This window comes from Giraffa tippelskirchi, chromosome 14 (assembly GCF_054371585.1).
Source record: "Giraffa tippelskirchi isolate mGirTip1 chromosome 14, T2T-mGirTip1v1.2.pri, whole genome shotgun sequence".
Taxonomy (NCBI): domain Eukaryota; kingdom Metazoa; phylum Chordata; class Mammalia; order Artiodactyla; family Giraffidae; genus Giraffa; species Giraffa tippelskirchi.
Genome location: NC_137288.1, coordinates 9,049,761 through 9,074,027, shown reverse-complemented (window position 1 = coordinate 9,074,027; position 24,267 = coordinate 9,049,761). Strand labels below are relative to the sequence as shown.

The 24,267-nt window shown below is 55.0% G+C and overlaps 2 protein-coding genes and 1 long non-coding RNA gene across 3 annotated transcripts in view; 2 read left to right on the top strand and 1 right to left on the bottom strand.

The window, feature by feature from the left end:
• LOC145534148 (uncharacterized) overlaps positions 1-24,267 on the bottom strand; it is a 770,273-nt gene that overhangs the window by 295,874 nt on the left and 450,132 nt on the right. Inside the window, exons 58-61 of the long non-coding RNA XR_014074274.1 lie at positions 23,432-23,543; positions 15,785-15,896; positions 8,137-8,248; positions 491-602 (exon numbers count right to left, since the gene is read on the bottom strand). This is a non-coding gene — a long non-coding RNA (uncharacterized LOC145534148). The remainder of the gene's footprint in view (positions 1-490; positions 603-8,136; positions 8,249-15,784; positions 15,897-23,431; positions 23,544-24,267) is intronic.
• Positions 3,391-6,104, top strand: LOC145533922 (uncharacterized). Its single transcript, XM_081561271.1, has 3 exons — positions 3,391-4,486; positions 4,886-5,198; positions 5,452-6,104. The coding sequence occupies exons 1-3, from the start codon at positions 4,250-4,252 to the stop codon at positions 6,078-6,080; spliced, it is 1,179 nt and encodes a 392-aa protein (XP_081417397.1). The 5' UTR covers positions 3,391-4,249; the 3' UTR covers positions 6,081-6,104.
• Positions 19,596-21,400, top strand: LOC145534102 (uncharacterized). Its single transcript, XM_081561472.1, has 3 exons — positions 19,596-19,781; positions 20,181-20,493; positions 20,747-21,400. Exons 1-3 carry the CDS (start codon positions 19,647-19,649, stop codon positions 21,373-21,375), a joined length of 1,077 nt encoding a protein of 358 aa, XP_081417598.1. The 5' UTR covers positions 19,596-19,646; the 3' UTR covers positions 21,376-21,400.

Sequence of the window (24,267 nt, the reverse complement as noted above, 5' to 3'; positions counted from 1 at the left end):
AGTGCAATTTGGTTTGGTGAGTCTCAAAGCTACCAGATGGCACTTCCCAAGTCAGGCCCCCGCAGGAATCAGGGTGGGCTGCGTGCCTCGGCCCCTGCCACAGGGACAAGCCACACCAGTGGCCTCCCTGAGCTCCAATGGCCGGATCTGGGGGTTCTGTCTGGGTGCACACCTCCTTGCTGTGGCCAAGTTCCCCCCTTCTCTGAGCACCAGCTTCATCCTCTCGAATGAGGACATCGATTGCTACCTTGGCACGTTACTCTCTTCATCCTGTGAAGACTCATTAGGCTTATCCTACAATTACTAGCTGGCCCGAAGAGATATCTCCTGAATCCAGATTAAGCTGGAGTCTCCCAGGCTCATCTGGCATGTCTTCCCTGAAGTCTGCCAAAACCCACACCCTTGCATTTCCAGGGACTCCCCTTAGCCAGCTGGGCAGAAAACCCAGCATGCTTCAAACAAGCTGACAGACAAGCGGGAGAGGACTCACGGGCAGACGGCTTCCCTCAGGTCTCGGGTGGAGCTCTGGGACCACAGCAGCAACGGGCCATCCCAGGCCCTGGGCTCAGCAGCGCCCTCATTCTCAGGCCGGCGGCTCTGCCCTGAGGGGAGCAGGAAGGTCACCAACTGCCGCAGGCGGGCCTCACGCCCCTCCCACTGCTGGAGCCTGACCTCCCCCGGCCCCACCCCTTCCCCTACCCCAGCAGGACGACAGCTCGTCTTCCCCTGGCTTCCAACGGGAGGCCCGGCCCTGGGCCCCGATTGGGCACTGCCCCAGCCCGGAGCCAATCACAGTGGCCAGGGAGGTGGAACGCACCGATTGGCCAGGGCCAGGTCATGTGACCATACTCCCCAGGAAACTCAAATATTACCAAGGTTCCCTAAGAAACCAATGAACAGAATTATCCAGTAAAGGCAAACCGTGCTTTTTAATGAGGCCAATGTCACAGAAAAAAAAAAAAAAAGCTTCACAATGAACTGCTCAAGGAAGCTACTAAATAAACTTTCAGAAAAGTTTAGTAGTTTTTTTTTTTTTAATAGGGTGACGGAGAGCTATACCTTTCCCGTCTATGTGAATTTAGGTTTAAACTAGATTTCCCTTGGCTATTATATAAGACAAAAAAACCCACATCCCCCCCTTTCACTCCCCCCCACCCCCAAAAAGTGTTTTAATCTATAGAATTTTTGTGTCCTCAGTTGTGTCTGATTCGCGGCAACTCACGAACTCTACACAGCCAGGCTCTTCCGTCCATGGAATTCAGGGCAATTTTTTCTGTCCCAGTAAATGCCCACCCTGGGTGATCCAAAGGCAAGGGCTCAGAGGCTCCTGAGAGACTAACTCCTTTCAGCTGAGCACAGAGCTGGCTCCTCACTGGGATGCCTGTGGCCTGGGGCTCCCTGAGGGGAGAGCAGCACTCGCCCCACCGTGTGGTCACTGCTGGAAGTGCAGGCTGCTCCTCACTCCCCCTTGACAGTGTCCCTGAGGGCAGAACAGTGTGAATCGAATCAAGGTGGAAATGCAAACTCCAATGCAACCAAACTCCCCACAAGGTCTCTAAAACCACTCAGGAACAGGGAATTGGAAACTGCAGGGGATGACAGGAATGGAGATGGAGACTTGACACCTTACACCGAGTTCACTTCCAGTTATCCCTAGACAAACTTTCCATGAAAACTTGTCACAAATCTCGAAGAACAATGAGCAGAAACCGGACACGTGCTTTGAGTCTTCACACACAAAACTAAAAGCCAGTCCACAAAAAAAAAAAAAAAAACCCAGAGAATACAGTGGACTTTGCAAAATCAAAGATATCTACTGTGGGAAAGACCTCACGACAAAAGCAAAAGACAGGTCATACATCGCGAGACGAATGAGTGGAAACACAAAGCTTATCAAGGATGTGTCTCCAAACAGACAAAGAACACCAACACAACAAGCCTGTGAAAACTAGGGAAAGGTCTGAAGGGACACCAGACTGAGGAAGACACACACAGAGGATCCCGGATGATGTCCAGCACTGAGGGCCTGAAGAAACAACAGTCTAGTTGCACCCCCTCAGGCCTGTGTGACCGTGGATGAGGCCTCTGTTTCCCGGTGGCTCTGAGAGATGGACAGGGAGGAAGGGGAAGAGAAGTCACTTGCATTTCTAATACTCACAGCAAAGTCTTCCAACGAGAAGGGAATTATCACCCCCACTGACAATGCCATTCACTGAAGTGATACCCACCAGTCCATCTAACCCAGAAGGGAAGGATGGACCTGTTCTCACAAAACGGCGAGAGATGGAAGAAGGAAGATCAAGCCCACACCAATCACTGGAAAGAGAAGCTGTGCTCAGGGCTTGAAAGAATTCCTATTGGGAAAATGATGTCACAGCCCCACAAGGCAATCCACAGCTTCGATGCTATTCCTCCCAAAATGCCAATGCATTTTCGCACCGAACAAAGAATTGCAAAAGGGGTACGGAGACAGAAAAGAGCCTAAACTGTCAATACAATCCGACGAAAAAGCCCCGATACGGACATCCAAGGTTGTGTGAAAGGAAATTAGACGACCAAACTAGGATCCTCAGGAGAGCATCGGAGAAGGCAATGGCGACCCACTCCAGTACTCTTGCCTGGAAAACGTCCTGGACGGAGGAGCCTGGTAGGCTGCAGGCCATGGGGTCACGCAGAGTCAGACACGACTGAAGTGACTTAGCTGCAGCAGCAGCAGCAGGACAGTATGCTATTGGGAATACAACAACACACACAGATCCAGATCGATGGAATAAAGTGGAGGGTCCAGAAACAAACCCCAGCATCCATGGTCAACTCATCTCTGACACAGAAGGGGAGAATATCCAAATGGGAACAAGAAAGCCTCTTCAATCAATGTCCATGGGAAAACCAGACAGCTACATCTGAAGAACGCTATTGGTTTTGATCTCATACCACCTCAATATAGGGGGAAAACCTCACCCTAAAGACTGATGTCATGAGATAGCTAGAAAGAAGCGTAGGTCAAAGGCTCCTTAACATCAGAGTCTCCTTGCCATTTGCTGGGCGGAGGTCGAAATGGGTCTCTTCAAGTAAGGCAAAGAGGTACACGGAGTACACCCATGGGTTTCCATCCAATGGAACCTCTTCACAACAGAGAAGCTAAGCATTCACAAATGCAAAAGATAGGAAACAGAACATGAGAGACTCCTTGCAAGTGGTGTATCTGAGAAGGGGTTCATATGGAAAGAGACGAAGAATGCACAGCACTCAGATTCCAAGAAACAACACCACCACCACCCTTGACCCTTCCCCCATGACCAACTCCGACCTAAAGCCTTTCTCTCCCTCTAACCTATCCCTAAAACATAACCCTCATCTAATCATATACATGTGCATCCCTAGCATCCATCCATCCACACACGAGAGAGAAAGAGGAAGACACAGACGGAACTGAGAAAGGAAAAGAGAGGGACACAGCCAGAGAGAGACACGGAACCAAAGAGAGGAAAGGAGTCGACGGTCCAGACTTTTCCTCAATCTGCCTCGAAGGTAGAAGCAATGACAGCGCCCTTCCACCCCAGAAGGGGGAAAAGGACGGAAGGTTTGGAGAGGAAAAGACAAGAACGCAGGGAGCCATTAGAAGCTCAGCCACCCGCAGAAGCCGAGCTGGGACACTTGAACAGAATCTCAATGGAAACAGAGGAGCAGAAAGTTGGCTACTCTTTTCTATAAGAGAGGGAGACCTTCGAGTCTTCCTTTCGGTCCTCCAACTTGGATGCGGGGTCTCAAAACAGTCAGGAGGGGGAGTGCCTTTTCCTGGGTACCACGGCACATCCAGGCCTCGTTCTGCCCCATTCTGTGCTGTGTCAGCCCTGGATGGAATCTTTCTTTCTGAAGTCTCAGCGCACAAGCTCCACGTGATATCGGCCCCAGGTGGAAAGGCATGGAGCTGCTCGTAGGCCGACAGACCTAGGAAGCAGATGGGAGAATGACCACCACTCTGCAGATGGAGAGACTGGGGCAACCCTGAGGGGCATATGCTTGTCCAGGGCCACACCACTTATGAGAAGAAGGAGCCTGGTCTGAGAGCAGTGGGGTCCTCGGAGCTCAGGCCCTGGCTGAACCCAGGCCTCCCCAGGGCTGTGGGCTGGGCTGTGTGGGTGTCACTGTGCCTGCACATGGCCTAAGGGGGGTGGTCGAGCAGTCAGAAACCCAGAGATTCCCTTGGGAAGTTTTGGGGAAGGGACCTCAGCACGAACCCCAGGAGATGATGTCACCTGCCGGCAACAGAACCCAACAGAACCCGCAGCCCGGGTATCCAGGCCTCCAGAGCGGAGAGGAGCCCCCAGCCAGTTCACTGGCTGCCAGGATGTTCTGCTGTTTGCCCCTGCCCAGAGGCCGGGGCCTCAGGAGTGCTCACAGGCAGTGTGCGCGGGCACCCTGTCGACGTTGGCTCAGGACACCCCCGAGAGGCCTCTGGCCCTTTGCCCGGAGAAACAGAAAGGTAACACGGGGAGCCCCAGGACGGACCAGGCCGCCTCTCCCATGCCACCCGGAAACACCGGGTCCTTTGCCTGTGTGTGTGGATGCGGGTTTCTTGGGGTGTGTCTCCCTCAAGGAAGCCCAGGCGGATGTGGGGTCAGAAGCCTGCGGACAAGTTGTGTCCACACCCCAGGGGAGAGCAGGCTGGGCGGGATGGGGAGAGTGCGGGCAGCGGCGGCCGCCCAGGCGGACCTCACACCCTCAGGTGGGTCTCTTTCCTCCCGGGTGGGGATCTGAGCAGACACACGTCTCTGACCCTTCTGGGAAGAGAAGTTCGAGCAGGCAGAAGCAGCGGCTCCACTGCCCAGGCCCAGCTCGGAAAACTCCTAGCATGGCTGGCTGACGGTCACTGTCGTTGCAGAGCTTCCCACGTGATGAGGCCGAGGACGGGGACACCCCATCCACCTCCCGGAGGGAGGGGTCGGAGCACCACCCCCCCGCCCGTGAGGCCCAGTGCAGGCTCCAGGTGAGCGTGCCCACGGAGGCATCAGCCCCACCGGGGGAGAAGCGGAGGCGGGGAAGGCCTGCTGCCGAGACACCGCCCAGGATACACCCGGCGGCCCAGTCTGAGGCTGCCACGGAGCTCAGCACACCCGGCTCCGACCCAGAGTCCCGAGAACCCCGGCCTCTGAGGCAGCAGGAGGACCTGGAGCCCAGCACGCCAGAGCACAGAGGTGAGGACGCTGGGGCTGGTGCACGGGAGTGTGTGGGGAGGGGGTGCTGAGCTACACAGGGACGAGTCCCCGAAAGCTGCTGCTGGGCCTGCAGCAAGCGCTGGCCTCACACCCCCCCGCCCCCCATCTTGCACACTTCAGTCCCAAAAGACATCCGACGCTGGGTATTCTTTGGGAATCTCTTGGAAGCTTTCTGTCCCGGGAGACGCACATGCCAAGGCTGGCCTGTGGGCAAACTTTGCTTCTCCCCCAGCTCTAGCACTGGCCTCCAACTGGAACCAGGCTCCGCTTCCCAGACCTGTCCCTACAGAGGTGCTGGCTCCAGGTGCAGGACCCAGGGATCCACCGAGGGCAGATGGAGAACCGAGACTTGCCCTCGCAGAGACACCAGGCCAGCTGGGTACTGGCCAGCACACCGGGCAGATCGGATCTCCATGCCTGCAGGACCCCCAGCCCCAGGCACTGATGTCCCACCCCCTCAGCCAGAACCTCCACCTCCACGTGCACCTCTACCTGCTCGGGCTCTGGCAGGAGAACCCGAGGCAGAGGAGGAGTCACCGCCTCGGCAGGGAGAGCCTGCCCTGGCTCCCGCGCAACACCCAGACGCCCACGATGACTCACCCACCCCTGCAGGGAGAACGAGCCCCCGCTCTGGACAGACACCCAGAGCCCTTGCCGGAAACACCACGTCCAGGGGAGCGGTCGGCTCTGCAGCCTCCATCCCCGTCTGCTCACCGTGGACGCTGGCAACTCGGTCTGCCCCCAGGGGACATGGAGTTCCTTTCCCCTGAACTGCTTTGCATTTGGTTTGTTTCCACCTTTCTGGTGATGTTTTATTTTTTGTATGGTTTCCTGTACTTTTGTTGGTTAAGTTGGGATTAGTAAACTTTTTCATCATTGTTGCAATTTGGGAACACTGTTGTGTAACTCTGGTGATACTGTGTTACCATCACCACTTTGTAGTTTCAGACCCGTTTGATCTTTATGCCCCACCCCCCAACAAAGCCTGGATTCAAGGCAAGCACGCCCTGTTCATCCCTTCCCCCGATCCTGAACACAATTTCATCCTTTCTTTGTGCATTCCTTCCTATATTCTTGGTGTCCCCAATCAATGACTCTCAGTGAAATGACTGAAGGAGTGTTTTTTGGACTCTCCAACTACTGTAAGACTCCATTGGAGAGTTCTCATTTGTATGTCATTTGAACTAGCCTTTGATATCTGAAAGGACGGTGTACGTCCTTTCAAGATACCATGTGCCAAACGAAGCCCTTTTGGCAACTGCCATCATTATCTCCAGGCAGGCATTGCTGTGTCAAGGGTGACATCTCAGCCAGAAGGCAGAGGCTGAGCTCGTCTTGTTGCACCAGCTCCCAAAAGAAGCCAAGAAAGGGAGCTGGAACAACAAACCACCCCAACACCCAGGAAAGCGTTCTTCATGACAGAAGGCTAGAAAATGACCCAACATCCTTGTGGCCCAGAACCCCTCTAGAAAATCACTGTTCCATAAAAAAGAGAAACACATGGGAAGTTCCAAGGAGAGGCAATGCCCATGGCCCGTGTACTTGAGAGACGGCCTGACCGCTCCGGGGAAGACACGCACCGACGGAACCCCTTGGGAAACAGCAGTGATAGTCCTCACCGTCGTAAGGGTTTCCTCTGGGGACAACCTGCCTGGGGCACCACACGAGGGAGCAGACCGGCTTCTCTTCCTCTGCCCCCACACCATTCACTCATGAAGGCAGCTCAGGTGTTCTCATGCCCTGCCTGCCTGCCTGCCTGGCTCATCCGTGAGCTGTGACCACCTACAGGGCAGGACTCCACCTTCTCCTCTCTGTGTACCGTGAATCTGCACACAGTGGGCTTGCAGAACCTTAGGAGACTTGAGCCATTCCCACTCGAGCCAGAACCCTCCCCAGGAAGGAAAACAGCTGTGGAGTCATTTTGGCCCCAGCACTGGTTCGAAAGCCTGGCGCCTCCTACAGCCTCTACGGTGTGAAGAGGGAGGTCCCTTCTGACAGAGCTTTCCGGGTCTCAGATCTAAGCTGTTGTTTCACTGTCAGCTGTGTCTCTTCCGTTGCAGCCAGGTGGGCCACGCTGCTCCAAAGGAGCTCACAAGCTGAGTTTCAAGGGAGGTATAGAGAGGACAGGGATGGCTACAACGTACTGCAAACTGAGTGAGGGTCCCCACAATCCTCAGCAAAGGTCTGTGGTGTGCAAGTGGGGAGTAGAGGGCCCCCAAGTTCCAAAGGAAGGGAGGTAGTCGGGAGCTAAAGCCCTTGGCCGCTGTGGTAGTAGCTGCAGATGGCAGCTCGTCCACAGTGCACTTCGAATGAGGTCATATGAGCGGGACTCTGGAAATGGCTCCGAAATCGGGAGAAAGGGGTCAGGGTATGTGGGAATCCGGCGGGGGTGGGGGGTGGATGAAGGAAGGTGTCCCTCCTCTCTCCAGTGCAATTTGGTTTGGTGAGTCTCAAAGCTACCAGATGGCACTTCCCAAGTCAGGCCCCCGCAGGAATCAGGGTGGGCTGCGTGCCTCGGCCCCTGCCACAGGGACAAGCCACACCAGTGGCCTCCCTGAGCTCCAATGGCCGGATCTGGGGGTTCTGTCTGGGTGCACACCTCCTTGCTGTGGCCAAGTTCCCCCCTTCTCTGAGCACCAGCTTCATCCTCTCGAATGAGGACATCGATTGCTACCTTGGCACGTTACTCTCTTCATCCTGTGAAGACTCATTAGGCTTATCCTACAATTACTAGCTGGCCCGAAGAGATATCTCCTGAATCCAGATTAAGCTGGAGTCTCCCAGGCTCATCTGGCATGTCTTCCCTGAAGTCTGCCAAAACCCACACCCTTGCATTTCCAGGGACTCCCCTTAGCCAGCTGGGCAGAAAACCCAGCATGGTTCAAACAAGCTGACAGACAAGCGGGAGAGGACTCACGGGCAGACGGCTTCCCTCAGGTCTCGGGTGGAGCTCTGGGACCACAGCAGCAACGGGCCATCCCAGGCCCTGGGCTCAGCAGCGCCCTCATTCTCAGGCCGGCGGCTCTGCCCTGAGGGGAGCAGGAAGGTCACCAACTGCCGCAGGCGGGCCTCACGCCCCTCCCACTGCTGGAGCCTGACCTCCCCCGGCCCCACCCCTTCCCCTACCCCAGCAGGACGACAGCTCGTCTTCCCCTGGCTTCCAACGGGAGGCCCGGCCCTGGGCCCCGATTGGGCACTGCCCCAGCCCGGAGCCAATCACAGTGGCCAGGGAGGTGGAACGCACCGATTGGCCAGGGCCAGGTCATGTGACCATACTCCCCAGGAAACTCAAATATTACCAAGGTTCCCTAAGAAACCAATGAACAGAATTATCCAGTAAAGGCAAACCGTGCTTTTTAATGAGGCCAATGTCACAGAAAAAAAAAAAAAAAGCTTCACAATGAACTGCTCAAGGAAGCTACTAAATAAACTTTCAGAAAAGTTTAGTAGTTTTTTTTTTTTTAATAGGGTGACGGAGAGCTATACCTTTCCCGTCTATGTGAATTTAGGTTTAAACTAGATTTCCCTTGGCTATTATATAAGACAAAAAAACCCACATCCCCCCCTTTCACTCCCCCCCACCCCCAAAAAGTGTTTTAATCTATAGAATTTTTGTGTCCTCAGTTGTGTCTGATTCGCGGCAACTCACGAACTCTACACAGCCAGGCTCTTCCGTCCATGGAATTCAGGGCAATTTTTTCTGTCCCAGTAAATGCCCACCCTGGGTGATCCAAAGGCAAGGGCTCAGAGGCTCCTGAGAGACTAACTCCTTTCAGCTGAGCACAGAGCTGGCTCCTCACTGGGATGCCTGTGGCCTGGGGCTCCCTGAGGGGAGAGCAGCACTCGCCCCACCGTGTGGTCACTGCTGGAAGTGCAGGCTGCTCCTCACTCCCCCTTGACAGTGTCCCTGAGGGCAGAACAGTGTGAATCGAATCAAGGTGGAAATGCAAACTCCAATGCAACCAAACTCCCCACAAGGTCTCTAAAACCACTCAGGAACAGGGAATTGGAAACTGCAGGGGATGACAGGAATGGAGATGGAGACTTGACACCTTACACCGAGTTCACTTCCAGTTATCCCTAGACAAACTTTCCATGAAAACTTGTCACAAATCTCGAAGAACAATGAGCAGAAACCGGACACGTGCTTTGAGTCTTCACACACAAAACTAAAAGCCAGTCCACAAAAAAAAAAAAAAAAAAACCCAGAGAATACAGTGGACTTTGCAAAATCAAAGATATCTACTGTGGGAAAGACCTCACGACAAAAGCAAAAGACAGGTCATACATCGCGAGACGAATGAGTGGAAACACAAAGCTTATCAAGGATGTGTCTCCAAACAGACAAAGAACACCAACACAACAAGCCTGTGAAAACTAGGGAAAGGTCTGAAGGGACACCAGACTGAGGAAGACACACACAGAGGATCCCGGATGATGTCCAGCACTGAGGGCCTGAAGAAACAACAGTCTAGTTGCACCCCCTCAGGCCTGTGTGACCGTGGATGAGGCCTCTGTTTCCCGGTGGCTCTGAGAGATGGACAGGGAGGAAGGGGAAGAGAAGTCACTTGCATTTCTAATACTCACAGCAAAGTCTTCCAACGAGAAGGGAATTATCACCCCCACTGACAATGCCATTCACTGAAGTGATACCCACCAGTCCATCTAACCCAGAAGGGAAGGATGGACCTGTTCTCACAAAACGGCGAGAGATGGAAGAAGGAAGATCAAGCCCACACCAATCACTGGAAAGAGAAGCTGTGCTCAGGGCTTGAAAGAATTCCTATTGGGAAAATGATGTCACAGCCCCACAAGGCAATCCACAGCTTCGATGCTATTCCTCCCAAAATGCCAATGCATTTTCGCACCGAACAAAGAATTGCAAAAGGGGTACGGAGACAGAAAAGAGCCTAAACTGTCAATACAATCCGACGAAAAAGCCCCGATACGGACATCCAAGGTTGTGTGAAAGGAAATTAGACGACCAAACTAGGATCCTCAGGAGAGCATCGGAGAAGGCAATGGCGACCCACTCCAGTACTCTTGCCTGGAAAACGTCCTGGACGGAGGAGCCTGGTAGGCTGCAGGCCATGGGGTCACGCAGAGTCAGACACGACTGAAGTGACTTAGCTGCAGCAGCAGCAGCAGGACAGTATGCTATTGGGAATACAACAACACACACAGATCCAGATCGATGGAATAAAGTGGAGGGTCCAGAAACAAACCCCAGCATCCATGGTCAACTCATCTCTGACACAGAAGGGGAGAATATCCAAATGGGAACAAGAAAGCCTCTTCAATCAATGTCCATGGGAAAACCAGACAGCTACATCTGAAGAACGCTATTGGTTTTGATCTCATACCACCTCAATATAGGGGGAAAACCTCACCCTAAAGACTGATGTCATGAGATAGCTAGAAAGAAGCGTAGGTCAAAGGCTCCTTAACATCAGAGTCTCCTTGCCATTTGCTGGGCGGAGGTCGAAATGGGTCTCTTCAAGTAAGGCAAAGAGGTACACGGAGTACACCCATGGGTTTCCATCCAATGGAACCTCTTCACAACAGAGAAGCTAAGCATTCACAAATGCAAAAGATAGGAAACAGAACATGAGAGACTCCTTGCAAGTGGTGTATCTGAGAAGGGGTTCATATGGAAAGAGACGAAGAATGCACAGCACTCAGATTCCAAGAAACAACACCACCACCACCCTTGACCCTTCCCCCATGACCAACTCCGACCTAAAGCCTTTCTCTCCCTCTAACCTATCCCTAAAACATAACCCTCATCTAATCATATACATGTGCATCCCTAGCATCCATCCATCCACACACGAGAGAGAAAGAGGAAGACACAGACGGAACTGAGAAAGGAAAAGAGAGGGACACAGCCAGAGAGAGACACGGAACCAAAGAGAGGAAAGGAGTCGACGGTCCAGACTTTTCCTCAATCTGCCTCGAAGGTAGAAGCAATGACAGCGCCCTTCCACCCCAGAAGGGGGAAAAGGACGGAAGGTTTGGAGAGGAAAAGACAAGAACGCAGGGAGCCATTAGAAGCTCAGCCACCCGCAGAAGCCGAGCTGGGACACTTGAACAGAATCTCAATGGAAACAGAGGAGCAGAAAGTTGGCTACTCTTTTCTATAAGAGAGGGAGACCTTCGAGTCTTCCTTTCGGTCCTCCAACTTGGATGCGGGGTCTCAAAACAGTCAGGAGGGGGAGTGCCTTTTCCTGGGTACCACGGCACATCCAGGCCTCGTTCTGCCCCATTCTGTGCTGTGTCAGCCCTGGATGGAATCTTTCTTTCTGAAGTCTCAGCGCACAAGCTCCACGTGATATCGGCCCCAGGTGGAAAGGCATGGAGCTGCTCGTAGGCCGACAGACCTAGGAAGCAGATGGGAGAATGACCACCACTCTGCAGATGGAGAGACTGGGGCAACCCTGAGGGGCATATGCTTGTCCAGGGCCACACCACTTATGAGAAGAAGGAGCCTGGTCTGAGAGCAGTGGGGTCCTCGGAGCTCAGGCCCTGGCTGAACCCAGGCCTCCCCAGGGCTGTGGGCTGGGCTGTGTGGGTGTCACTGTGCCTGCACATGGCCTAAGGGGGGTGGTCGAGCAGTCAGAAACCCAGAGATTCCCTTGGGAAGTTTTGGGGAAGGGACCTCAGCACGAACCCCAGGAGATGATGTCACCTGCCGGCAACAGAACCCAACAGAACCCGCAGCCCGGGTATCCAGGCCTCCAGAGCGGAGAGGAGCCCCCAGCCAGTTCACTGGCTGCCAGGATGTTCTGCTGTTTGCCCCTGCCCAGAGGCCGGGGCCTCAGGAGTGCTCACAGGCAGTGTGCGTGGGCACCCTGTCGACGTTGGCTCAGGACACCCCCGAGAGGCCTCTGGCCCTTTGCCCGGAGAAACAGAAAGGTAACACGGGGAGCCCCAGGACGGACCAGGCCGCCTCTCCCATGCCACCCGGAAACACCGGGTCCTTTGCCTGTGTGTGTGGATGCGGGTTTCTTGGGGTGTGTCTCCCTCAAGGAAGCCCAGGCGGATGTGGGGTCAGAAGCCTGCGGACAAGTTGTGTCCACACCCCAGGGGAGAGCAGGCTGGGCGGGATGGGGAGAGTGCGGGCAGCGGCGGCCGCCCAGGCGGACCTCACACCCTCAGGTGGGTCTCTTTCCTCCCGGGTGGGGATCTGAGCAGACACACGTCTCTGACCCTTCTGGGAAGAGAAGTTCGAGCAGGCAGAAGCAGCGGCTCCACTGCCCAGGCCCAGCTCGGAAAACTCCTAGCATGGCTGGCTGACGGTCACTGTCGTTGCAGAGCTTCCCACGTGATGAGGCCGAGGACGGGGACACCCCATCCACCTCCCGGAGGGAGGGGTCGGAGCACCACCCCCCCGCCCGTGAGGCCCAGTGCAGGCTCCAGGTGAGCGTGCCCACGGAGGCATCAGCCCCACCGGGGGAGAAGCGGAGGCGGGGAAGGCCTGCTGCCGAGACACCGCCCAGGATACACCCGGCGGCCCAGTCTGAGGCTGCCACGGAGCTCAGCACACCCGGCTCCGACCCAGAGTCCCGAGAACCCCGGCCTCTGAGGCAGCAGGAGGACCTGGAGCCCAGCACGCCAGAGCACAGAGGTGAGGACGCTGGGGCTGGTGCACGGGAGTGTGTGGGGAGGGGGTGCTGAGCTACACAGGGACGAGTCCCCGAAAGCTGCTGCTGGGCCTGCAGCAAGCGCTGGCCTCACACCCCCCCGCCCCCCATCTTGCACACTTCAGTCCCAAAAGACATCCGACGCTGGGTATTCTTTGGGAATCTCTTGGAAGCTTTCTGTCCCGGGAGACGCACATGCCAAGGCTGGCCTGTGGGCAAACTTTGCTTCTCCCCCAGCTCTAGCACTGGCCTCCAACTGGAACCAGGCTCCGCTTCCCAGACCTGTCCCTACAGAGGTGCTGGCTCCAGGTGCAGGACCCAGGGATCCACCGAGGGCAGATGGAGAACCGAGACTTGCCCTCGCAGAGACACCAGGCCAGCTGGGTACTGGCCAGCACACCGGGCAGATCGGATCTCCATGCCTGCAGGACCCCCAGCCCCAGGCACTGATGTCCCACCCCCTCAGCCAGAACCTCCACCTCCACGTGCACCTCTACCTGCTCGGGCTCTGGCAGGAGAACCCGAGGCAGAGGAGGAGTCACCGCCTCGGCAGGGAGAGCCTGCCCTGGCTCCCGCGCAACACCCAGACGCCCACGATGACTCACCCACCCCTGCAGGGAGAACGAGCCCCCGCTCTGGACAGACACCCAGAGCCCTTGCCGGAAACACCACGTCCAGGGGAGCGGTCGGCTCTGCAGCCTCCATCCCCGTCTGCTCACCGTGGACGCTGGCAACTCGGTCTGCCCCCAGGGGACATGGAGTTCCTTTCCCCTGAACTGCTTTGCATTTGGTTTGTTTCCACCTTTCTGGTGATGTTTTATTTTTTGTATGGTTTCCTGTACTTTTGTTGGTTAAGTTGGGATTAGTAAACTTTTTCATCATTGTTGCAATTTGGGAACACTGTTGTGTAACTCTGGTGATACTGTGTTACCATCACCACTTTGTAGTTTCAGACCCGTTTGATCTTTATGCCCCACCCCCCAACAAAGCCTGGATTCAAGGCAAGCACGCCCTGTTCATCCCTTCCCCCGATCCTGAACACAATTTCATCCTTTCTTTGTGCATTCCTTCCTATATTCTTGGTGTCCCCAATCAATGACTCTCAGTGAAATGACTGAAGGAGTGTTTTTTGGACTCTCCAACTACTGTAAGACTCCATTGGAGAGTTCTCATTTGTATGTCATTTGAACTAGCCTTTGATATCTGAAAGGACGGTGTACGTCCTTTCAAGATACCATGTGCCAAACGAAGCCCTTTTGGCAACTGCCATCATTATCTCCAGGCAGGCATTGCTGTGTCAAGGGTGACATCTCAGCCAGAAGGCAGAGGCTGAGCTCGTCTTGTTGCACCAGCTCCCAAAAGAAGCCAAGAAAGGGAGCTGGAACAACAAACCACCCCAACACCCAGGAAAGCGTTCTTCATGACAGAAGGCTAGAAAATGACCCAACATCCTTGTGGCCCAGAACCCCTCTAGAAAATCACTGTTCCATAAAAAAGAGAAACACATGGGAAGTTCCAAGGAGAGGCAATGCCCATGGCCCGTGTACTTGAGAGACGGCCTGACCGCTCCGGGGAAGACACGCACTGACGGAACCCCTTGGGAAACAGCAGTGATAGTCCTCACCGTCGTAAGGGTTTCCTCTGGGGACAACCTGCCTGGGGCACCACACGAGGGAGCAGACCGGCTTCTCTTCCTCTGCCCCCACACCATTCACTCATGAAGGCAGCTCAGGTGTTCTCATGCCCTGCCTGCCTGCCTGCCTGGCTCATCCGTGAGCTGTGACCACCTACAGGGCAGGACTCCACCTTCTCCTCTCTGTGTACCGTGAATCTGCACACAGTGGGCTTGCAGAACCTTAGGAGACTTGAGCCATTCCCACTCGAGCCAGAACCCTCCCCAGGAAGGAAAACAGCTGTGGAGTCATTTTGGCCCCAGCACTGGTTCGAAAGCCTGGCGCCTCCTACAGCCTCTACGGTGTGAAGAGGGAGGTCCCTTCTGACAGAGCTTTCCGGGTCTCAGATCTAAGCTGTTGTTTCACTGTCAGCTGTGTCTCTTCCGTTGCAGCCAGGTGGGCCACGCTGCTCCAAAGGAGCTCACAAGCTGAGTTTCAAGGGAGGTATAGAGAGGACAGGGATGGCTACAACGTACTGCAAACTGAGTGAGGGTCCCCACAATCCTCAGCAAAGGTCTGTGGTGTGCAAGTGGGGAGTAGAGGGCCCCCAAGTTCCAAAGGAAGGGAGGTAGTCGGGAGCTAAAGCCCTTGGCCGCTGTGGTAGTAGCTGCAGATGGCAGCTCGTCCACAGTGCACTTCGAATGAGGTCATATGAGCGGGACTCTGGAAATGGCTCCGAAATCGGGAGAAAGGGGTCAGGGTATGTGGGAATCCGGCGGGGGTGGGGGGTGGATGAAGGAAGGTGTCCCTCCTCTCTCCAGTGCAATTTGGTTTGGTGAGTCTCAAAGCTACCAGATGGCACTTCCCAAGTCAGGCCCCCGCAGGAATCAGGGTGGGCTGCGTGCCTCGGCCCCTGCCACAGGGACAAGCCACACCAGTGGCCTCCCTGAGCTCCAATGGCCGGATCTGGGGGTTCTGTCTGGGTGCACACCTCCTTGCTGTGGCCAAGTTCCCCCCTTCTCTGAGCACCAGCTTCATCCTCTCGAATGAGGACATCGATTGCTACCTTGGCACGTTACTCTCTTCATCCTGTGAAGACTCATTAGGCTTATCCTACAATTACTAGCTGGCCCGAAGAGATATCTCCTGAATCCAGATTAAGCTGGAGTCTCCCAGGCTCATCTGGCATGTCTTCCCTGAAGTCTGCCAAAACCCACACCCTTGCATTTCCAGGGACTCCCCTTAGCCAGCTGGGCAGAAAACCCAGCATGCTTCAAACAAGCTGACAGACAAGCGGGAGAGGACTCACGGGCAGACGGCTTCCCTCAGGTCTCGGGTGGAGCTCTGGGACCACAGCAGCAACGGGCCATCCCAGGCCCTGGGCTCAGCAGCGCCCTCATTCTCAGGCCGGCGGCTCTGCCCTGAGGGGAGCAGGAAGGTCACCAACTGCCGCAGGCGGGCCTCACGCCCCTCCCACTGCTGGAGCCTGACCTCCCCCGGCCCCACCCCTTCCCCTACCCCAGCAGGACGACAGCTCGTCTTCCCCTGGCTTCCAACGGGAGGCCCGGCCCTGGGCCCCGATTGGGCACTGCCCCAGCCCGGAGCCAATCACAGTGGCCAGGGAGGTGGAACGCACCGATTGGCCAGGGCCAGGTCATGTGACCATACTCCCCAGGAAACTCAAATATTACCAAGGTTCCCTAAGAAACCAATGAACAGAATTATCCAGTAAAGGCAAACCGTGCTTTTTAATGAGGCCAATGTCACAGAAAAAAAAAAGAAAAGCTTCACAATGAACTGCTCAAGGAAGCTACTAAATAAACTTTCAGAAAAGTTTAGTAGTTTTTTTTTTTTTAATAGGGTGACGGAGAGCTATACCTTTCCCGTCTATGTGAATTTAGGTTTAAACTAGATTTCCCTTGGCTATTATATAAGACAAAAAAACCCACATCCCCCCCTTTCACTCCCCCCCACCCCCAAAAAGTGTTTTAATCTATAGAATTTTTGTGTCCTCAGTTGTGTCTGATTCGCGGCAACTCACGAACTCTACACAGCCAGGCTCTTCCGTCCATGGAATTCAGGGCAATTTTTTCTGTCCCAGTAAATGCCCACCCTGGGTGATCCAAAGGCAAGGGCTCAGAGGCTCCTGAGAGACTAACTCCTTTCAGCTGAGCACAGAGCTGGCTCCTCACTGGGATGCCTGTGGCCTGGGGCTCCCTGAGGGGAGAGCAGCACTCGCCCCACCGTGTGGTCACTGCTGGAAGTGCAGGCTGCTCCTCACTCCCCCTTGACAGTGTCCCTGAGGGCAGAACAGTGTGAATCGAATCAAGGTGGAAATGCAAACTCCAATGCAACCAAACTCCCCACAAGGTCTCTAAAACCACTCAGGAACAGGGAATTGGAAACTGCAGGGGATGACAGGAATGGAGATGGAGACTTGACACCTTACACCGAGTTCACTTCCAGTTATCCCTAGACAAACTTTCCATGAAAACTTGTCACAAATCTCGAAGAACAATGAGCAGAAACCGGACACGTGCTTTGAGTCTTCACACACAAAACTAAAAGCCAGTCCACAAAAAAAAAAAAAAAAAACCCAGAGAATACAGTGGACTTTGCAAAATCAAAGATATCTACTGTGGGAAAGACCTCACGACAAAAGCAAAAGACAGGTCATACATCGCGAGACGAATGAGTGGAAACACAAAGCTTATCAAGGATGTGTCTCCAAACAGACAAAGAACACCAACACAACAAGCCTGTGAAAACTAGGGAAAGGTCTGAAGGGACACCAGACTGAGGAAGACACACACAGAGGATCCCGGATGATGTCCAGCACTGAGGGCCTGAAGAAACAACAGTCTAGTTGCACCCCCTCAGGCCTGTGTGACCGTGGATGAGGCCTCTGTTTCCCGGTGGCTCTGAGAGATGGACAGGGAGGAAGGGGAAGAGAAGTCACTTGCATTTCTAATACTCACAGCAAAGTCTTCCAACGAGAAGGGAATTATCACCCCCACTGACAATGCCATTCACTGAAGTGATACCCACCAGTCCATCTAACCCAGAAGGGAAGGATGGACCTGTTCTCACAAAACGGCGAGAGATGGAAGAAGGAAGATCAAGCCCACACCAATCACTGGAAAGAGAAGCTGTGCTCAGGGCTTGAAAGAATTCCTATTGGGAAAATGATGTCACAGCCCCACAAGGCAATCCACAGCTTCGATGCTATTCCTCCCAAAATGCCAATGCATTTTCGCACCGAACAAAGAATTGCAAAAGGGGTACGGAGACAGAAAAGAGCCTAAACTGTCAATACAATCCGACGAAAAAGCCCCGATACGGACATCCAAGGTTGTGTGAAAGGAAATTAGACGACCAAACTAGGATCCTCAGGAGAGCATCGGAGAAGGCAATGGCGACCCACTCCAGTACTCTTGCCTGGAAAACGTCCTGGACGGAGGAGCCTGGTAGGCTGCAGGCCATGGGGTCACGCAGAGTCAGACACGACTGAAGTGACTTAGCTGCAGCAGCAGCAGCAGGACAGTATGCTATTGGGAATACAACAACACACACAGATCCAGATCGATGGAATAAAGTGGAGGGTCCAGAAACAAACCCCAGCATCCATGGTCAACTCATCTCTGACACAGAAGGGGAGAATATCCAAATGGGAACAAGAAAGCCTCTTCAATCAATGTCCATGGGAAAACCAGACAGCTACATCTGAAGAACGCTATTGGTTTTGATCTCATACCACCTCAATATAGGGGGAAAACCTCACCCTAAAGACTGATGTCATGAGATAGCTAGAAAGAAGCGTAGGTCAAAGGCTCCTTAACATCAGAGTCTCCTTGCCATTTGCTGGGCGGAGGTCGAAATGGGTCTCTTCAAGTAAGGCAAAGAGGTACACGGAGTACACCCATGGGTTTCCATCCAATGGAACCTCTTCACAACAGAGAAGCTAAGCATTCACAAATGCAAAAGATAGGAAACAGAACATGAGAGACTCCTTGCAAGTGGTGTATCTGAGAAGGGGTTCATATGGAAAGAGACGAAGAATGCACAGCACTCAGATTCCAAGAAACAACACCACCACCACCCTTGACCCTTCCCCCATGACCAACTCCGACCTAAAGCCTTTCTCTCCCTCTAACCTATCCCTAAAACATAACCCTCATCTAATCATATACATGTGCATCCCTAGCATCCATCCATCCACACACGAGAGAGAAAGAGGAAGACACAGACGGAACTGAGAAAGGAAAAGAGAGGGACACAGCCAGAGAGAGACACGGAACCAAAGAGAGGAAAGGAGTCGACGGTCCAGACTTTTCCTCAATCTGCCTCGAAGGTAGAAGCAATGACAGCGCCCTTCCACCCCAGAAGGGGGAAAAGGACGGAAGGTTTGGAGAGGAAAAGACAAGAACGCAGGGAGCCATTAGAAGCTCAGCCACCCGCAGAAGCCGAGCTGGGACACTTGAACAGAATCTCAATGGAAACAGAGGAGCAGAAAGTTGGCTACTCTTTTCTATAAGAGAGGGAGACCTTCGAGTCTTCCTTTCGGTCCTCCAACTTGGATGCGGGGTCTCAAAACAGTCAGGAGGGGGAGTGCCTTTTCCTGGGTACCACGGCACATCCAGGCCTCGTTCTGCCCCATTCTGTGCTGTGTCAGCCCTGGATGGAATCTTTCTTTCTGAAGTCTCAGCGCACAAGCTCCACGTGATATCGGCCCCAGGTGGAAAGGCATGGAGCTGCTCGTAGGCCGACAGACCTAGGAAGCAGATGGGAGAATGACCACCACTCTGCAGATGGAGAGACTGGGGCAACCCTGAGGGGCATATGCTTGTCCAGGGCCACACCACTTATGAGAAGAAGGAGCCTGGTCTGAGAGCAGTGGGGTCCTCGGAGCTCAGGCCCTGGCTGAACCCAGGCCTCCCCAGGGCTGTGGGCTGGGCTGTGTGGGTGTCACTGTGCCTGCACATGGCCTAAGGGGGGTGGTCGAGCAGTCAGAAACCCAGAGATTCCCTTGGGAAGTTTTGGGGAAGGGACCTCAGCACGAACCCCAGGAGATGATGTCACCTGCCGGCAACAGAACCCAACAGAACCCGCAGCCCGGGTATCCAGGCCTCCAGAGCGGAGAGGAGCCCCCAGCCAGTTCACTGGCTGCCAGGATGTTCTGCTGTTTGCCCCTGCCCAGAGGCCGGGGCCTCAGGAGTGCTCACAGGCAGTGTGCGCGGGCACCCTGTCGACGTTGGCTCAGGACACCCCCGAGAGGCCTCTGGCCCTTTGCCCGGAGAAACAGAAAGGTAACACGGGGAGCCCCAGGACGGACCAGGCCGCCTCTCCCATGCCACCCAGAAACACCGGGTCCTTTGCCTGTGTGTGTGGATGCGGGTTTCTTGGGGTGTGTCTCCCTCAAGGAAGCCCAGGCGGATGTGGGGTCAGAAGCCTGCGGACAAGTTGTGTCCACACCCCAGGGGAGAGCAGGCTGGGCGGGATGGGGAGAGTGCGGGCAGCGGCGGCCGCCCAGGCGGACCTCACACCCTCAGGTGGGTCTCTTTCCTCCCGGGTGGGGATCTGAGCAGACACACGTCTCTGACCCTTCTGGGAAGAGAAGTTCGAGCAGGCAGAAGCAGCGGCTCCACTGCCCAGGCCCAGCTCGGAAAACTCCTAGCATGGCTGGCTGACGGTCACTGTCGTTGCAGAGCTTCCCACGTGATGAGGCCGAGGACGGGGACACCCCATCCACCTCCCGGAGGGAGGGGTCGGAGCACCACCCCCCCGCCCGTGAGGCCCAGTGCAGGCTCCAGGTGAGCGTGCCCACGGAGGCATCAGCCCCACCGGGGGAGAAGAGGAGGCGGGGAAGGCCTGCTGCCGAGACACCGCCCAGGATACACCCGGCGGCCCAGTCTGAGGCTGCCACGGAGCTCAGCACACCCGGCTCCGACCCAGAGTCCCGAGAACCCCGGCCTCTGAGGCAGCAGGAGGACCTGGAGCCCAGCACGCCAGAGCACAGAGGTGAGGACGCTGGGGCTGGTGCACGGGAGTGTGTGGGGAGGGGGTGCTGAGCTACACAGGGACGAGTCCCCGAAAGCTGCTGCTGGGCCTGCAGCAAGCGCTGGCCTCACACCCCCCCGCCCCCCATCTTGCACACTTCAGTCCCAAAAGACATCCGACGCTGGGTATTCTTTGGGAATCTCTTGGAAGCTTTCTGTCCCGGGAGACGCACATGCCAAGGCTGGCCTGTGGGCAAACTTTGCTTCTCCCCCAGCTCTAGCACTGGCCTCCAACTGGAACCAGGCTCCGCTTCCCAGACCTGTCCCTACAGAGGTGCTGGCTCCAGGTGCAGGACCCAGGGATCCACCGAGGGCAGATGGAGAACCGAGACTTGCCCTCGCAGAGACACCAGGCCAGCTGGGTACTGGCCAGCACACCGGGCAGATCGGATCTCCATGCCTGCAGGACCCCCAGCCCCAGGCACTGATGTCCCACCCCCTCAGCCAGAACCTCCACCTCCACGTGCACCTCTACCTGCTCGGGCTCTGGCAGGAGAACCCGAGGCAGAGGAGGAGTCACCGCCTCGGCAGGGAGAGCCTGCCCTGGCTCCCGCGCAACACCCAGACGCCCACGATGACTCACCCACCCCTGCAGGGAGAACGAGCCCCCGCTCTGGACAGACACCCAGAGCCCTTGCCGGAAACACCACGTCCAGGGGAGCGGTCGGCTCTGCAGCCTCCATCCCCGTCTGCTCACCGTGGACGCTGGCAACTCGGTCTGCCCCCAGGGGACATGGAGTTCCTTTCCCCTGAACTGCTTTGCATTTGGTTTGTTTCCACCTTTCTGGTGATGTTTTATTTTTTGTATGGTTTCCTGTACTTTTGTTGGTTAAGTTGGGATTAGTAAACTTTTTCATCATTGTTGCAATTTGGGAACACTGTTGTGTAACTCTGGTGATACTGTGTTACCATCACCACTTTGTAGTTTCAGACCCGTTTGATCTTTATGCCCCACCCCCCAACAAAGCCTGGATTCAAGGCAAGCACGCCCTGTTCATCCCTTCCCCCGATCCTGAACACAATTTCATCCTTTCTTTGTGCATTCCTTCCTATATTCTTGGTGTCCCCAATCAATGACTCTCAGTGAAATGACTGAAGGAGTGTTTTTTGGACTCTCCAACTACTGTAAGACTCCATTGGAGAGTTCTCATTTGTATGTCATTTGAACTAGCCTTTGATATCTGAAAGGACGGTGTACGTCCTTTCAAGATACCATGTGCCAAACGAAGCCCTTTTGGCAACTGCCATCATTATCTCCAGGCAGGCATTGCTGTGTCAAGGGTGACATCTCAGCCAGAAGGCAGAGGCTGAGCTCGTCTTGTTGCACCAGCTCCCAAAAGAAGCCAAGAAAGGGAGCTGGAACAACAAACCACCCCAACACCCAGGAAAGCGTTCTTCATGACAGAAGGCTAGAAAATGACCCAACATCCTTGTGGCCCAGAACCCCTCTAGAAAATCACTGTTCCATAAAAAAGAGAAACACATGGGAAGTTCCAAGGAGAGGCAATGCCCATGGCCCGTGTACTTGAGAGACGGCCTGACCGCTCCGGGGAAGACACGCACCGACGGAACCCCTTGGGAAACAGCAGTGATAGTCCTCACCGTCGTAAGGGTTTCCTCTGGGGACAACCTGCCCGGGGCACCACACGAGGGAGCAGACCGGCTTCTCTTCCTCTGCCCCCACACCATTCACTCATGAAGGCAGCTCAGGTGTTCTCATGCCCTGCCTGCCTGCCTGCCTGGCTCATCCGTGAGCTGTGACCACCTACAGGGCAGGACTCCACCTTCTCCTCTCTGTGTACCGTGAATCTGCACACAGTGGGCTTGCAGAACCTTAGGAGACTTGAGCCATTCCCACTCGAGCCAGAACCCTCCCCAGGAAGGAAAACAGCTGTGGAGTCATTTTGGCCCCAGCACTGGTTCGAAAGCCTGGCGCCTCCTACAGCCTCTACGGTGTGAAGAGGGAGGTCCCTTCTGACAGAGCTTTCCGGGTCTCAGATCTAAGCTGTTGTTTCACTGTCAGCTGTGTCTCTTCCGTTGCAGCCAGGTGGGCCACGCTGCTCCAAAGGAGCTCACAAGCTGAGTTTCAAGGGAGGTATAGAGAGGACAGGGATGGCTACAACGTACTGCAAACTGAGTGAGGGTCCCCACAATCCTCAGCAAAGGTCTGTGGTGTGCAAGTGGGGAGTAGAGGGCCCCCAAGTTCCAAAGGAAGGGAGGTAGTCGGGAGCTAAAGCCCTTGGCCGCTGTGGTAGTAGCTGCAGATGGCAGCTCGTCCACAGTGCACTTCGAATGAGGTCATATGAGCGGGACTCTGGAAATGGCTCCGAAATCGGGAGAAAGGGGTCAGGGTATGTGGGAATCCGGCGGGGGTGGGGGGTGGATGAAGGAAGGTGTCCCTCCTCTCTCCAGTGCAATTTGGTTTGGTGAGTCTCAAAGCTACCAGATGGCACTTCCCAAGTCAGGCCCCCGCAGGAATCAGGGTGGGCTGCGTGCCTCGGCCCCTGCCACAGGGACAAGCCACACCAGTGGCCTCCCTGAGCTCCAATGGCCGGATCTGGGGGTTCTGTCTGGGTGCACACCTCCTTGCTGTGGCCAAGTTCCCCCCTTCTCTGAGCACCAGCTTCATCCTCTCGAATGAGGACATCGATTGCTACCTTGGCACGTTACTCTCTTCATCCTGTGAAGACTCATTAGGCTTATCCTACAATTACTAGCTGGCCCGAAGAGATATCTCCTGAATCCAGATTAAGCTGGAGTCTCCCAGGCTCATCTGGCATGTCTTCCCTGAAGTCTGCCAAAACCCACACCCTTGCATTTCCAGGGACTCCCCTTAGCCAGCTGGGCAGAAAACCCAGCATGGTTCAAACAAGCTGACAGACAAGCGGGAGAGGACTCACGGGCAGACGGCTTCCCTCAGGTCTCGGGTGGAGCTCTGGGACCACAGCAGCAACGGGCCATCCCAGGCCCTGGGCTCAGCAGCGCCCTCATTCTCAGGCCGGCGGCTCTGCCCTGAGGGGAGCAGGAAGGTCACCAACTGCCGCAGGCGGGCCTCACGCCCCTCCCACTGCTGGAGCCTGACCTCCCCCGGCCCCACCCCTTCCCCTACCCCAGCAGGACGACAGCTCGTCTTCCCCTGGCTTCCAACGGGAGGCCCGGCCCTGGGCCCCGATTGGGCACTGCCCCAGCCCGGAGCCAATCACAGTGGCCAGGGAGGTGGAACGCACCGATTGGCCAGGGCCAGGTCATGTGACCATACTCCCCAGGAAACTCAAATATTACCAAGGTTCCCTAAGAAACCAATGAACAGAATTATCCAGTAAAGGCAAACCGTGCTTTTTAATGAGGCCAATGTCACAGAAAAAAAAAAAAAAATGCTTCACAATGAACTGCTCAAGGAAGCTACTAAATAAACTTTCAGAAAAGTTTAGTAGTTTTTTTTTTTTTAATAGGGTGACGGAGAGCTATACCTTTCCCGTCTATGTGAATTTAGGTTTAAACTAGATTTCCCTTGGCTATTATATAAGACAAAAAAACCCACATCCCCCCCTTTCACTCCCCCCCACCCCCAAAAAGTGTTTTAATCTATAGAATTTTTGTGTCCTCAGTTGTGTCTGATTCGCGGCAACTCACGAACTCTACACAGCCAGGCTCTTCCGTCCATGGAATTCAGGGCAATTTTTTCTGTCCCAGTAAATGCCCACCCTGGGTGATCCAAAGGCAAGGGCTCAGAGGC

Bases quoted from the DNA above. Each gene is read 5' to 3' on its own strand.
- LOC145533922 (XM_081561271.1), top strand. From the start codon at position 4,250: ATGATGTCACCTGCCGGCAACAGAACCCAACAGAACCCGCAGCCCGGG. The intron at 4,487-4,885 runs GTAACACGGGGA...CTGTCGTTGCAG, and splicing joins TTGCCCGGAGAAACAGAAAG to AGCTTCCCACGTGATGAGGC. The intron at 5,199-5,451 runs GTGAGGACGCTG...CTTCTCCCCCAG, and splicing joins CAGCACGCCAGAGCACAGAG to CTCTAGCACTGGCCTCCAAC.
- LOC145534102 (XM_081561472.1), top strand. From the start codon at position 19,647: ATGTTCTGCTGTTTGCCCCTGCCCAGAGGCCGGGGCCTCAGGAGTGCT. The intron at 19,782-20,180 runs GTAACACGGGGA...CTGTCGTTGCAG, and splicing joins TTGCCCGGAGAAACAGAAAG to AGCTTCCCACGTGATGAGGC. The intron at 20,494-20,746 runs GTGAGGACGCTG...CTTCTCCCCCAG, and splicing joins CAGCACGCCAGAGCACAGAG to CTCTAGCACTGGCCTCCAAC.